The sequence below is a fragment of the Echeneis naucrates genome, chromosome 13 (assembly GCF_900963305.1).
Source record: "Echeneis naucrates chromosome 13, fEcheNa1.1, whole genome shotgun sequence".
In the NCBI taxonomy this organism is placed as follows: Eukaryota; Metazoa; Chordata; class Actinopteri; order Carangiformes; family Echeneidae; genus Echeneis; species Echeneis naucrates.
In genome coordinates this window covers 23,075,749-23,088,698 of record NC_042523.1, presented here as the reverse complement: position 1 = coordinate 23,088,698, position 12,950 = coordinate 23,075,749, and the positions used below count along the sequence as shown (strand labels likewise).

Below are 12,950 nucleotides of genomic sequence, written 5' to 3'. Positions count from 1 at the left end.
GAAAAGATCGTAGTGAAATGATTGAAAAGCTGTTCTGATAAAGCACAATTATAATAACAAAAGATTTCCCAAATCTTTCATTTCTGGTATAAATGTTGGACTTTAAATATTCTCACTGATCAACGAGGATGTTGAATAAATAACAATGGCACTGACCCAGTCCGGAGATGAAGAGCAGGTGTTGGACTCCGTGACGAACAGAATCTGCCAGCGTTAGGTTGACGAAGGCTTTGATGTTCAAATGGTCCACCAGGGACAACCAGGAGTCATACTGGGACTGCAGGGGATCCGACGGCAGCGTGTCTGCCAGGGCAGGAGCAAAGAAAATGGTTTTAGGTGACAGCTCATCGGAGACAGGTTGGGATTCAGAGAGGATGAAAGCTGCTGAAGGCCAAAAACAAAAGGCACAAGAGTGACAGACAGAGAGAGTAGAGAAGTCAGGATGACAGACACTGAATTAGAGGCAGAGCGTGAGGGAGATACTGGAGGAGATGCTGAGATGGGGGGGGGTGAAAAAGGTGCAAGGACAAATCACATTATAAAGAGATTGTGAGACAGAGAAAGATATATGGAAGCAAAAACAGACGAGGAGGTGATGAATCATTTAAAAAGAAAACATCAATAAAGGATGTAATGCAGAAGAAAGATCCATCGTCGTGTTCAGCTTTAAGGCAAACAGCTGTGGCACAGCAAACACACTTAAAACACACAGGGAGGACGATGTGGAAGTCGCTGGGAGGCCTCGAAGTAAAAATCCTCTTCACTGTACTTATGTGTGAGAACGACTCCATGTTTCTGAAGACCGAGTGGCTCCTCGAACGAGAGGAGGACTCTTCAGTGGCCAATGAACATTTCAGTCCTTCCACTGTGAGGGCTGATTCCCACCTTTAAAGTGTGAGTGTGTGCAGAGATTCACAGCCACGCTGAGCTCATCCAGATCGACGTCACCCATCATGATTGAGTTGATCATTATTGATCATGTAGTATTGAAGACTTGTGACTGAGACCGTAAACTCATTAGGACTCCAGTCTGGCTCGTCAGCATTGGCTTCACTTTACTGGAACAAAGTTTATGTTCATTTCTATAAACTACTTTTTCATTCATCATGTTATAAATTCCTGTTAAAATTCAGCAACAATGTTGACGCTTTTAGTTTTGTCACTTTTGCCTCTAAATAGTAATGTTAAATTATCCGGTAACTATTTTCCATCACCACCCCTGGTTTGTTTTTCTTATAATTAATAGCCGCTCTCTCACACTGAGCTGGTTTGGATGAGACGTGGTGTAGAAGTAAGCTTGCCAACACCGGTGATGAGCTGATGTTGTCAGGCAACACACAACTCTGGGAGGCAGAGACCTTTCCATCATGGCCGCCGGGTGTGAGGTTAATGTAACGTGACAAAGAGCACAGCCGAATGCAATCAGAGACAGAACAGCGTGTTGGCGTCGGCGTCCTTACTCAGGTCTCCCAGCTGGACGTGGCCGAGCACGTACAGGCCGCTCTTCTTGATGTCGTTGATGAAGGTGATGAGGCCCACGCTGCTGCGAGGGTTGGACACCATCAGCAGGATCTGAGGCCGCCAGAACTTGACGTGGTCCTTCCTCACGTCGAGCATCAGTAGGTACTTTCGCACCTGTGGGTGAAACCAGTTTCATCAGTAGATCTGAACTGTCACACCTGCCTCTCACGCACGCACGCCATCTTCACCCGTGTTCAAGCTTCTCATCTAACTGACATCAAGCTGTGTGTGTGTGTGTGTGTGTGTGTGTGTGTGTGTGTGTGTGTACACCTCTATCTAATATACATGCATGTCCTGTAATCTTTTAATTGCAGGAACTTCTCTTAATGTAGAACCTAATTACATCTCTAATCAGAGTCCCATTAGGATATAAGTCTTTGGCATGTGTGCGTTTGTGCATGTGTCATTTTAGTGTGCGATAAGCAAACACTCACCCTGTAACAGCCTGTGTGTGTCAGTTTGTGGTACAATGAGCACTACAACACAGCCGTCATTAGGATTCTAACACAGTGCTGATGAGGCGGCATCAAGGTACCATTAAGGAAATGTAACCAAGTGGAACCAAACATTAGACTTGAACCTAAAGTCTGCTAAGAAATGATTACCACTCATTCGAGACTCTCATTGGAATTAACGACCATTAACTGTGACGACACGTCCGCAATGTCACAGCAGAGTGAGTAAAGGCGTCGTCACCTCCGGCTTCACTGGAGTCTGCGGCAGCAGAAGGATCTCCAATCAGCTAAATAAGTCATTATTTTGGTGGGAATTTAGATCCTTTAAATAGAAGAGAGTCGCTTGAGAACTGACTGAATATACTTGAAAACGCTGACAGGGTGAGTTTAATGGACTTCAGGCAATGATATGAAATTGTCAGACAAATGAAAGACGGAGTCTTCTTGTGTCCCGGCCCGGATTTAGCCGGAGAAGGCGGAGACAAATGGAGCTGATTGTGATCATTTCCGTGATATGACGTTTATCAAAGCACAACCAAAAATAAAGATGCATCCATTTCCAATATTATTATCATCAAAACGGTCAAAACTGTTTTCTATCCGGTTTAACAACAACAACAACAAAAAAAAAAACAATGTCCAACTGGCTGCACTCATCTAATCATCTGTCTCTCTTTATCTCTTCATTTCCCCGTTTCTCATCCATCAGGATATCATTATTTCTCTGTCTCCCCGCTCTCATCCATCACTTGGTTTCTGGATCACTCATTCCTTCTTGCTGCTCGTATTCTGTCTCTGTCTTCTACCTCCTGTGATATCGTCAAGTCTTGCCTCAGTTTGTCTTTTTCTTCGTTCTTCTTTCTCTCCTTAACACTGTTGACAAACGCCTGTTAATCTCCAGTTGTGTCTGTGTGTTTTTGTAAATTGTTGTTGTGTCTCCAGTTGCTGTTTCAATGTCACCCAGTTGGCGTCCGGCCACAGATGCGTACATGGACACATGTGGCCTCCGCTGAGTTTTAATCGAGCAAAAATGTGTGAACTCACATTTAAAGCTCTGGTTCTTTGAAATAATAAAAACTAATAATATACATTATTAATACCAACATTATTCATTTAGAGTATTTTAATATTAAATAACATCAATTAATAACTCCGTTCCAAACAGCCGGCAGTGACGGGCAGATTATGGGCCTCACACACACACACACAAGACATAAAAAACTACAAATGATGCAACACAACTGCATCTGCCTGGAGTTGCGAAGTGTCATGTTGGGGTCATTTTGCATTTCTTTTGGACACTGTACACATCTCTGTCTACTCATTTTGTGGCTCTTTGCCATTTTTTTTATTTCTTTGAAGTCTCTTTATGGTCATATTGTCTCTTTGTCTGTGTCTCTGAGTGGATATTTTGCATGTCTATGTGGGCTTGTTGTGTCTTTACAGCTGTTTTATGTCTCTTAGTAGTTGTTTTGTGTCTTTGCAGAACTGCTGCTATTCTCTGTGGTGTTTCTGCGTCCCTTTGTAGCCATTTAGTGTCTTCTGTGGCCATTTTGTGTCTCTAAGTGGATGTTTTGCACCTCTTCGTTTCTTCATCTCTTCTTTGTAGCTGTTTTACGACTTTCTGCAGCTTTCTCGTTTGGTGCCTCTTTGTGGTCATTTTGTGTCTTTATGCAGTGTTTTTGCATCTTTGTGCTTGTGTGCCATTATTAAGGAAACGGATGGGAAGGAAAAGTGTAATAAGTTAAGTGGTTGTAGTAACGCTCCGTCTCCTGACAAGCTGCTGGCAGACTGAGCCCTTGTTGTCGTTTCCCTCCCGCCCATAACCCCCGGTCCACAGCCTTGGCAACGGTTCCCCTCGGCAACAGGCCCTGCTGGCAACATCCCTCCCTCTCCTTGAGAGCAACAGGCTCGCAGGATAGAGGACGCAGAAAACGATGATGTAAAGCTGTGTGTGTGTGTCTCCTAAACAGAGAAGATGAGGATGTGTGTCTGATAGACCTGATATAAAAGTGACAGATCACTGCTGTAGAAATGACAAGGCGACGTTGTGTGTAGTCGTAGGAAAAGAGAGAAGGAAAATGTTTTTGTGTTTGTCTGCTAAATGCAAAGCGCTTGGATATGAGAGAGGCATCAGCGAACAGTCTGTGTGGGTGTTTGTGTGTGTTTATGTCTGCATGTCTCTATAAACCTGATAGAACGATTGCTTGGCAGCAGTACAGGCTCTTGTAAAGCTGAGGGGATGAGATTTTAGTTGCTGTAGTAATGACAAGCCTGTGTTATATATGTGTGTGTGTGTCAGACCTGGTGGAAAATGAGAGCCTGGCTGATGTATCCCCAGCTGGAGGTGGGACTGAGGTAGTGAATCAGCAGAAGCAGCAGCAGCATGAAGGCGATGCTGGCCGAGGCGTAGATGGCGTTGATCAGGAACATCATGATAGCACAACCCACAATGCCCAGCACACAGGTGTGCCAGGTGAAATAACGGAAGGTCGGCCTGAGGAAGGAAACAGGAAGTTAAAAAAAAAAAAAGATTGCTGTGGAGGCCAGTTAACGAAGACAGTTAAAACCGTTTCCTTAGTTATAGAAAGTCATTACAGCTTTTATAGCAGTAAAATTTAAGACCGTTTCCATGGCGACCGTTTTTTGGCATTGGCACTTGTGATACTGGTTGAGTGTGACCTGGACACCTTCATGGCAAATTTCTGAATTGTGTACTATCCTGCACGGTTGGAGGAAGCTGGTTATCTCATTATCCTCGTAATAGTCCAAAGTGATCAGCTGATACTCACTGAGTGACTTAGTGAGTTATTATGAGCTTTGAACTTTTATCTTTGTCAGTAAAATAACGATTAGAGAGCAGTTTTAGGTGACTGAATCAGCCTGTAAAGTTATTCAGACGTTTGTTGGTTTCTTTTCTTTGGCAGAAACATTGGTTAGATTTCAGGAAGAGCCTGGCAGTAAATACGAGGAATAAAACTACAATTCAAAGAATGTTCATTTTTGAAACTTTCTCATTAATATATATCTTACCAACATTAAAAAAAAGTCAGACTTTAAAAACAAAGTGTGAAGCTTAGCATCAGAAAAACCAAACACACACACGCACACACACACACACCAACTGAGTAATTTTCTAGTGTGTGAATGCACAACAGCATCAAAACAAATGTGGAGTTAATGTTGGGATGAAAATAATTAATACAAACCCCAGACACAGATAATAAGATGTTTCCACAGACTGTGGTGAAACTCTGCATGCTTGTGTGCTCAGGCTTCAATTCATATATAAATGAGTTTGTTATTTGTGTCAGATGCACATAGGAACCTGTCCGAAAATGGTGTAAAAAGGTGGAATGACGCAGCAGGCGCACACCATTTTAGAGGATCATGTAATGGACCGCAATTTTCCTGCAATAAGTGTGGCCTGTCTGTAAACAGCCATTAAAATAGTTCCAGCTGAAATACACAATACGGCTCAAATGACCGACCGACTTCTTCCTTGGATCAAACTCAGTGAGGAGAGGAGGTGGGGGGTGACCACTCAACATTACCCAGCAGGAAAGTGCTAATGTGTTGAGAGGACGACAGGGGGCGAGACCAGCAGGAAGGGAAATTAGAGAAGAAGAAAAACAGAAAGGGGTGGACAGAAACACGCAGGTTTTCTTTCCTGATGCGAGCGGGGCATAGCAGAGTGACCGTTCAGAAGGCGAAATTCAAAAGCTGCTAAAATCCAGAATTCAAGACTGACTGCGGATTTTACCAACATCTGAGTAACAACTGGACAGAGTGCTGTAAACGGTGATACATTCACATCCAACTGACTTTGGTGATCAGTTATTGTCCTGTGGCATCTTTCACACCCTTGTTAGACGGGACAGTGCAGACAGAGAGGGGGCTGTAGCTACAGAGCCCCGTTAACATCTGGCTTCTGTCAGCTCAGGAGAACTTGAAGTAGACACTGATTATTTATTAACTCCTGCTCCTGTTCCCACTGGTGCCGGTGAATGTGTTCAGTTTTGCCCCTTTCCCATTTTTCAGGGACACAAAGCAGTGGAAGCACAGAGTGATGCTGTTAGACTACAAACACAGCAGCTCCGCTGAGCTCAGGTATGGTATCTCACACAGATGAGAGTCTAAATGGCAACTGACAGCTAACTGTGTGGGCGCTCTGTAGCTGCATGTGATGACATCCCTTCAGTTCTGCCTGTGTGTGCGTCTTCAGTCCAAAGAGAGAGACACAAAATTCATCTGGCAGCATATAAAACGGTGCTAATCTTCCATGGCGGTAACCTGCTAATTTTGCTGTTCTTATTAAGTTAAAATTGATTTTTCCAGCCCATAATTTCTGTGTTGCGTTTGTTTATCGGCTGCGAACATTTAAGATTTTGAAAACACCTGCTAATATTGATTGAGTATCTGGGCATCCATTTGTGTTGGACTAACTCTGCTTTGACTGAATATTTTTGCAGACCTGCTGTGTTGAAGTGGAGACATTTGTGTTTTTACTTCGCACCGATAAGCGTGCTCAGAGCAGAAAGGTGTCCTTTCTGAGTGTGTAAAATCATACGGGCTGCTTGCTGAACACGCGCCTGCTAAAACTGCTTTAACTTTAAACTTTCCCTTGTTGGGGGGAGAAAGCTCAAACTGTGTTTTGACCACATGGGACACAACTAACTACTGCATGTCAAGGTTGGAGGCTGCAGCTTTGCTTCTCTGCCTTCCATCTTAAAACTTTTCTTTTATTTCTTTTTGACTGGATCACCAGTCCTCCCATCTTAACCCTCTCTGGCCCATTGGAGAGTGGGTGTAATTACGATAAAAGGCCGCCCTCCCTCCCCAGCTTTTGTCTCTGTCGTCCCGCCAACAGCAGCGGTGCCGCGCTCTCACCCCCTCTCCAGCGACTGATGTCATTTAGCTGACACAGCAAAAGAGCCCTGAAATAAACGCTGCCAATCAAGCCCTTCAAGACATTAAGAAAAAGAAACGGAGAGCGATGAAGATGGAGGGACGGGACCTGGCCTTTCGCCAAAACACACGTCATTACTGAGGGAAAGCGGGGACAGAAAGTTTATCCTCCCGCTGCCAGCAGCTGCTGGGCTCTGTGAGTGTGTGAGACGTTACGTCAGGGATAACTGCTCATCAGCCTGGTTAACCGGCACACGACGGCTCAACCTGATCCAGCCGGTCAGGCCTTGGTGGGTCCAGATCTCTGAAACCTCTGGCATTAAGAGCCATTGAAACTTAGCCATTGAGGACGCCGTGACATCACAAGTGGGCGTGGCCAGTGATTAAACTTAAAACCACTGCCTGGAGTGTTCACTGGATCTTATGTTGCCTCTTTGGGGCATTTTATCCCTCTATCAGACGGGACAGTGTAGAGAAAAGGGAAATGAGGTGACAGCATACAGGAAACAAACCGCTGATGCCGCCGCCATCTACGTTTGACCACCTGCGTCTTTCTGACTCCTCCGCACAGTTTTCGAAGCTCTGATGAACAATTTGAAGTCTAAAGCCCAAACTGGGTGATGACATGATCATTTTTCCTGGATTCACAGTCAGACTACAATTTTTGACAGTTTTCACTAAGTCTTTCCTCCCTTCACTACAACACAGGAAATCAAAGCTGGCTTGACAAAATAAAAGAAATAAAGGAAAAGCATGTGGGATAGATAATGATGGATCTTTATCCTTAATAGACTTGGGCTAATATTTGCGCTATAAAAATATCTTTTTTGAAATAATGGAATCTGTCTGTACTATTATATATGAAGTATAGTAATAAAAGTAATCTTTCCATGAACAACTGATAATAGCCAGCAAAAATGTCTGTAATCTCTAATATTTCTAAATTATTACATTTTGAATATCACTCTGCCTTCAGCCATCATCGTTAACAGATAATGATTCTCCAGCAACAAGCTGTCACTGATTCATCAGGACTTTTTTTTTTTTTCTTTTTGTACAAAAGACAAAGCTTTCTTGGTTTTTGGAGCTGGATGGTCTGGCTGCCGGATTTGAAAGATTATTACTAAGACAATCAAGGTGGGTGCAGAGAATCCTGCTGCTGTTTGGACGTTTGATAACAAAGAGTGAAAATGTGTGTTTCTTCTGAGCAGCCAGTTGTTGTTGGTATTGTTGCTCTCAGCCGCACTGAAGGTCATCGTCTGGATGCGCCTGAGTTTCACACTTTCCACAAACATCCTTTGGCATCACTGTGGAGCTCTGAGTCGTGTCCTGAATCCTGGCCAGTGACCCTGCGATACTGGGTGTGTGTGTGTGTGTGTGTGTTCATGCGTATTTAAGCCACAAGTTCAAGTGGCCAGGGCCCATGCAGAAACAGCAGCAGGATACACAGTACCCCCTGAGGAATGCTGCAGAGAGCCGGAGCTACAACTGATAAAGCTGCAGCCAACACAAGCCTCCTCACACAACACAAACACACACACACAAGATAAAAATACAAACAAGGAAAACTCCAAAGTACACACACAGTCTGAGAGGCAGATGAACTCACACATCAATAATCAAGAAAATAAAACATAATAAAAAAAGAATCACCCAGCACGACTTAGATCTCCGACACACACACACACACACACACACACACACACACACACACACTCACTCACTTTGTAAATTGCATTGCTTCTGTTGTATATACTCTTTGCAAACACACAGACACTCTTAACAAGCAGACATCTTTTCCGCTACATCATAATTTCAGTCCCTCCCCTCCCCTACACAACGGCAAATTTAAGGGAAAGGGAAATATTTCTGCTAAATTAGTTATGCTAATTACAGAGCAGTTCTCAGGGGGAGAGACGGCGCTAAATGGCTTTTAATTCTTTTCGCCTGGAAAGAGACGTGGGAGAGAGCCAGGCAGAGAGCGAAGGGAAAGAAGCAAAGAGCACAGGAAACAAAAAAATAACATCATAAATAAACCAATAAAATGACACAAACAACCGGCATTAAAATTTCGCCCAGTGACACAGCAACAATGAAATAAGAGAATTAACAACTCAGGGGAGAGGAGGCCCAAAACAGGCAGCTGGCCAGACAACAAGCCCGCCTTATCAGCTCTGGGGGGCCCCACGGTCCCCCAGCCAATGGGGGGGGGGGGGGTTGACGGAGGGAAACAAAAGTTTCAGCAGCTAACTTTGTGTCCTGCAGCCTTCGCCAGCGGTCACGAAGCGATAACGAGGCGTGAGCAGATAGCACGTATGGAGGACGCCAGAGGAAAGGAAATGCCGGCCACTCAAACTTATTTACTCTCCCGCTCTGTGAAGACGCTACACACTGCTGTTGACAGTGCACTCTGGTGGCAATTTTTGACTTGACAAACAGCTTCCCTATCACCATTTTTCCATGAAGGTCTTTGGTTTTAGGGACGTTTGGTTGCCAAAAGTCACTGAACGCACAATCCTGGAATAATTCAGTTAATTCATGCGGCTTAAGAATTTCCCCTAAGAGGAAACCTTCTGTGAGCTACAGTAACACCAGCGTTTGTATTATACATCTTTTTAAATGTGTGTAAGTGTACTAGGGCAATATGTTTTTCCACTTATTCAAAATATTTTACTATTTATATTGATTTTTTTTTTTTCAACTGCTAACTATGTTTCCTTGAAAAACCTACGAGGCAATAGACCACATTCTGATTGATATTAAATATGTGGCTCCAGCGCTCATAACAGAAAATACTTTCAGCTGCACTGCAGTCCTATGGGCACTAAAAGGGGCCTGGGTTGAGAGTCTCAGATGGAAAAACATCTTGAGACCACTTAGACTTTTTCCTTTTCATATATTTATTGCTGCATTAGTGACCTTCCCACGAAATGAGACAGCAGGAGTGGACTCAGTGTCCTGATGTCGCTTTAGTGTAGAAGCCCAGCTTCAATATGAAAAGAAGGAAGCTGCTCTTGCTGAAAAGCATCATCTTACAGGTGAGTCAGTTCCTGGCCTCCGCCTCTGCACCCAAACTGAAGCATTCAATTCCCATATTGCTTTGGCAGAGGTATACAACACTACAAGCGGAGTGTGCAATATTAAACTATCAGTTTAATCCACTCACATCACCCGAGCAAGTATTCAAAAGGTGAAATAAATAAACCGTTATGTGCCCGGAATCAGTACTACAATTAAAAAAAACGGAAAAAAAGAAGACAAAACTTCTCGATCTCTTTGATTTCCAGACAAACAGAGCGTTTACACTGTTAGTGGCCGACTTGACCGATGTGTCCTTGATGTGGGTCCTCTCATGCCTTACGAGTCATTTTCAGCTATCAGTGCAGAGGGATGCGTAACACACCCAAAGATGCTGTAGCTGGAGGCGATCTGTCACAACAATAAAGTGATGCAGGGTGTTTAAACTGTTTCTCCCCCCCCAGCAAATAAAAAGAGAAAGCAGTTATCATGTTTGAAATGTTTTTCACAGCCAGTGAGGAATTCAATCAATGGAGGGATGTCTTAAAAAAACCCACCAACAACAGTACAGGATTGGATTTGGAGATATAGTTTTATAAATTAAAGATTTGGATGACAAGATATTTTCTGTGTGACACCATCAACGTTTCACATGAAAAGCTCATAAAAACATTGCAGAGTGAATTGAACGTGCTACAGTTGTGAAAGATCAGCTTTGGGGAGCTTTTATAAATCAGGGTCATTGCAAGTGTCCTCAGAGAACAAACCGCACACTGACACAAACACACAAATGCTGTAAATTTAAATCTGTGAACCTGAAAATCCAGTTCACTCACTCACACATACACACACACACTTGTGGTTTTATTGTCAGTCCCAGTTCAATATGGGGCTATAAGGACTGGCCAGTTTTATGCCTTAATTAGTACACTGTCGCTGTAGCAGCATCCAGCTGGCAAACAACCACTTCCTCACAAGCACACATAAACAACAGCAGAGGAGGAAGATAAACAAGGGAGGGAGTCTGCTTGGTGAGAGTGTGTGTGTACCTGAAATTAGGTGCAGAGGCCCATTCCAGAGCGAGGCAGGCCAAGTCCACAGCGGCGTAAACCAGCAGGAAGAAAATGGTCACAATGCTGGCGATGGTGTTGAGCTTCCCCGAAAACAGCACCAGCTGGAGGGAAAAAGCAAAAACAAAGGAAAGGGGGGAAAAAGAAAAACAAACAAATTAGCTTTCCCAGCAAGACATCATCCTAAAGTGTGACGGAGTGGTGCATTTCAATGCTTTTTTATGACCTTTACAACAGGCAAAAAAAAGGGTGAACCCAACCAAATTATTTTAAGAGAGCCAACAAATCCCACTTTGAGCAATCACCTGGTAAGAGTGGCAGGACTTACGGTTCAATAAGGTGATCAAAAGCCTGATGTAAAAGCAGCTGCACCTTATCTGGTTTTCAACTTTTTTTTAGCTATGATTATCTGTCTGTGCTGCAGCACGCTAACCCTGGGAAACACCTTCAGAGGGAGGCGCTTTTAAAATGAAACTGTTCAGCACTTTACTGGGACCCTTTAAGGCCCACACGTTGGCCGAGTCGAACATTCAGTTTTAATTAAGGCTGCTGCTGCGAGCTACAGCACCCTTGTGACATCACAGCCCCGCCGAGCACCATTTTGAATTTCTGGCGCCTGATTAGGAGAGTCGTCCATCTTAAAATCCTGACAGCACTCTAACGTTCACACGTTAGAGCTCACACTTCCTACCTGACTGAGTAGGTGACTGACAATGGAGGAAAATGATGACCCTGTTATCACCACTGCTCTACAACACCTTCTCTGATGACAGAAAGAACGCAAACATGACTCACTGTGAGTGTGACAGACACACACACACCCAAGAAAGCTTTGGGCCCTTTAACTTTATCACATCCTGGTAAAATAATCGTGATCACATTTATAATGTAGGAAGCCACAAACATATGTGCCAACACAACAGAATTTTTAAAGCTTCATGCTTTTTTTTTGGGCCACTTGTGTGTAGTGCAATAAGATGTAATAACACACATGAACACATAGAATACAGAATTATCACTTCAAAGAGATGTTTTTGGCAAATTTTGCTACGGTTAGTTTTTTTTATAAGCTCCTGAGGAAAATATCTATATGAGCTGTTTAGAAGACAAATGCTCAACCAGCTAGCTTCGAAAGCTGATTATCAGACAGTTGTGTGGTAGCAGGCTGCATATAGCGGTTTATCAAGTCATTTTTCCTTTTACTCTAACTGGAAGAGCCCTGAGAATGAACAGAAACTGTAAAGTTGCAGACTGGAAAAATAAAAAAATGGGTTGAGCGCAGCTTTAGTTTTATTTATTTATGCTTGTTCAAAACTTAAAGTACAAAGAAAATAGTCAGAAAACAAATAACCAGTGAAGGGAGAAGCAAAGCCCCAGTGAGCTTGTTAAACATCTCCAACTATGTAATGTTGAAATATGACAAAATTAAAATAACTCGAGAGAAACAAATAGACGTAAAATATTTTTCATTAAGTTCACAGCAACAATAAGAAAATGCAATAAAATTGGGGGCACCTTTCCCATCACATTGCTTATTTCATCCACTGCAAAAAAAAATAGATGTATATTGGTTGGTGCAGCTTCAAAGCTTCAGCCAGCTACAGTAATTTCAAGCAAGTTATCACAAAATGCAACCAATAATAAGATGCTTATACAGATTTTCATCAAATTTAATAGAAGGTTCCAAAAATTTAAGTTACCTTATTTATCATTTTCTTACAAGTACAATTCATAGCTAAATTTAAGCTGTGATCTATGTGGCATTGAAGGATCTGAAAGGTGAACAAACAACAGTTCTAAGTAACTACACTGAAATATGTGCACTATTTTGTGTTGGTTGTGTTAAGGAGAAAGTGCTGTTTGACTATTCAGTCGGTGTATAAATTATGCCCTTCACTAACCACAGTCTTGAATTATGGAAAGATGTGAGGGCTTTGAATGGAAATCATCTCCTATCCACATGTAACACACCCTGCCT

At 43.0% G+C, this 12,950-nt stretch overlaps 1 protein-coding gene across 5 annotated transcripts in view; it reads right to left on the bottom strand.

The window, feature by feature from the left end:
- The window catches only part of LOC115053367 (solute carrier family 12 member 9), a 41,349-nt gene that overhangs the window by 2,298 nt on the left and 26,101 nt on the right, over positions 1-12,950 (bottom strand). For all 5 annotated transcript variants that reach the window (XM_029518009.1, XM_029518008.1, XM_029518011.1 and 2 more), the window contains exons 9-12: positions 10,952-11,076; positions 4,281-4,473; positions 1,461-1,635; positions 157-303 (exon numbers count right to left, since the gene is read on the bottom strand). In XM_029518009.1, the coding sequence (XP_029373869.1) occupies positions 157-303; positions 1,461-1,635; positions 4,281-4,473; positions 10,952-11,076 (640 nt within the window). The remainder of the gene's footprint in view (positions 1-156; positions 304-1,460; positions 1,636-4,280; positions 4,474-10,951; positions 11,077-12,950) is intronic.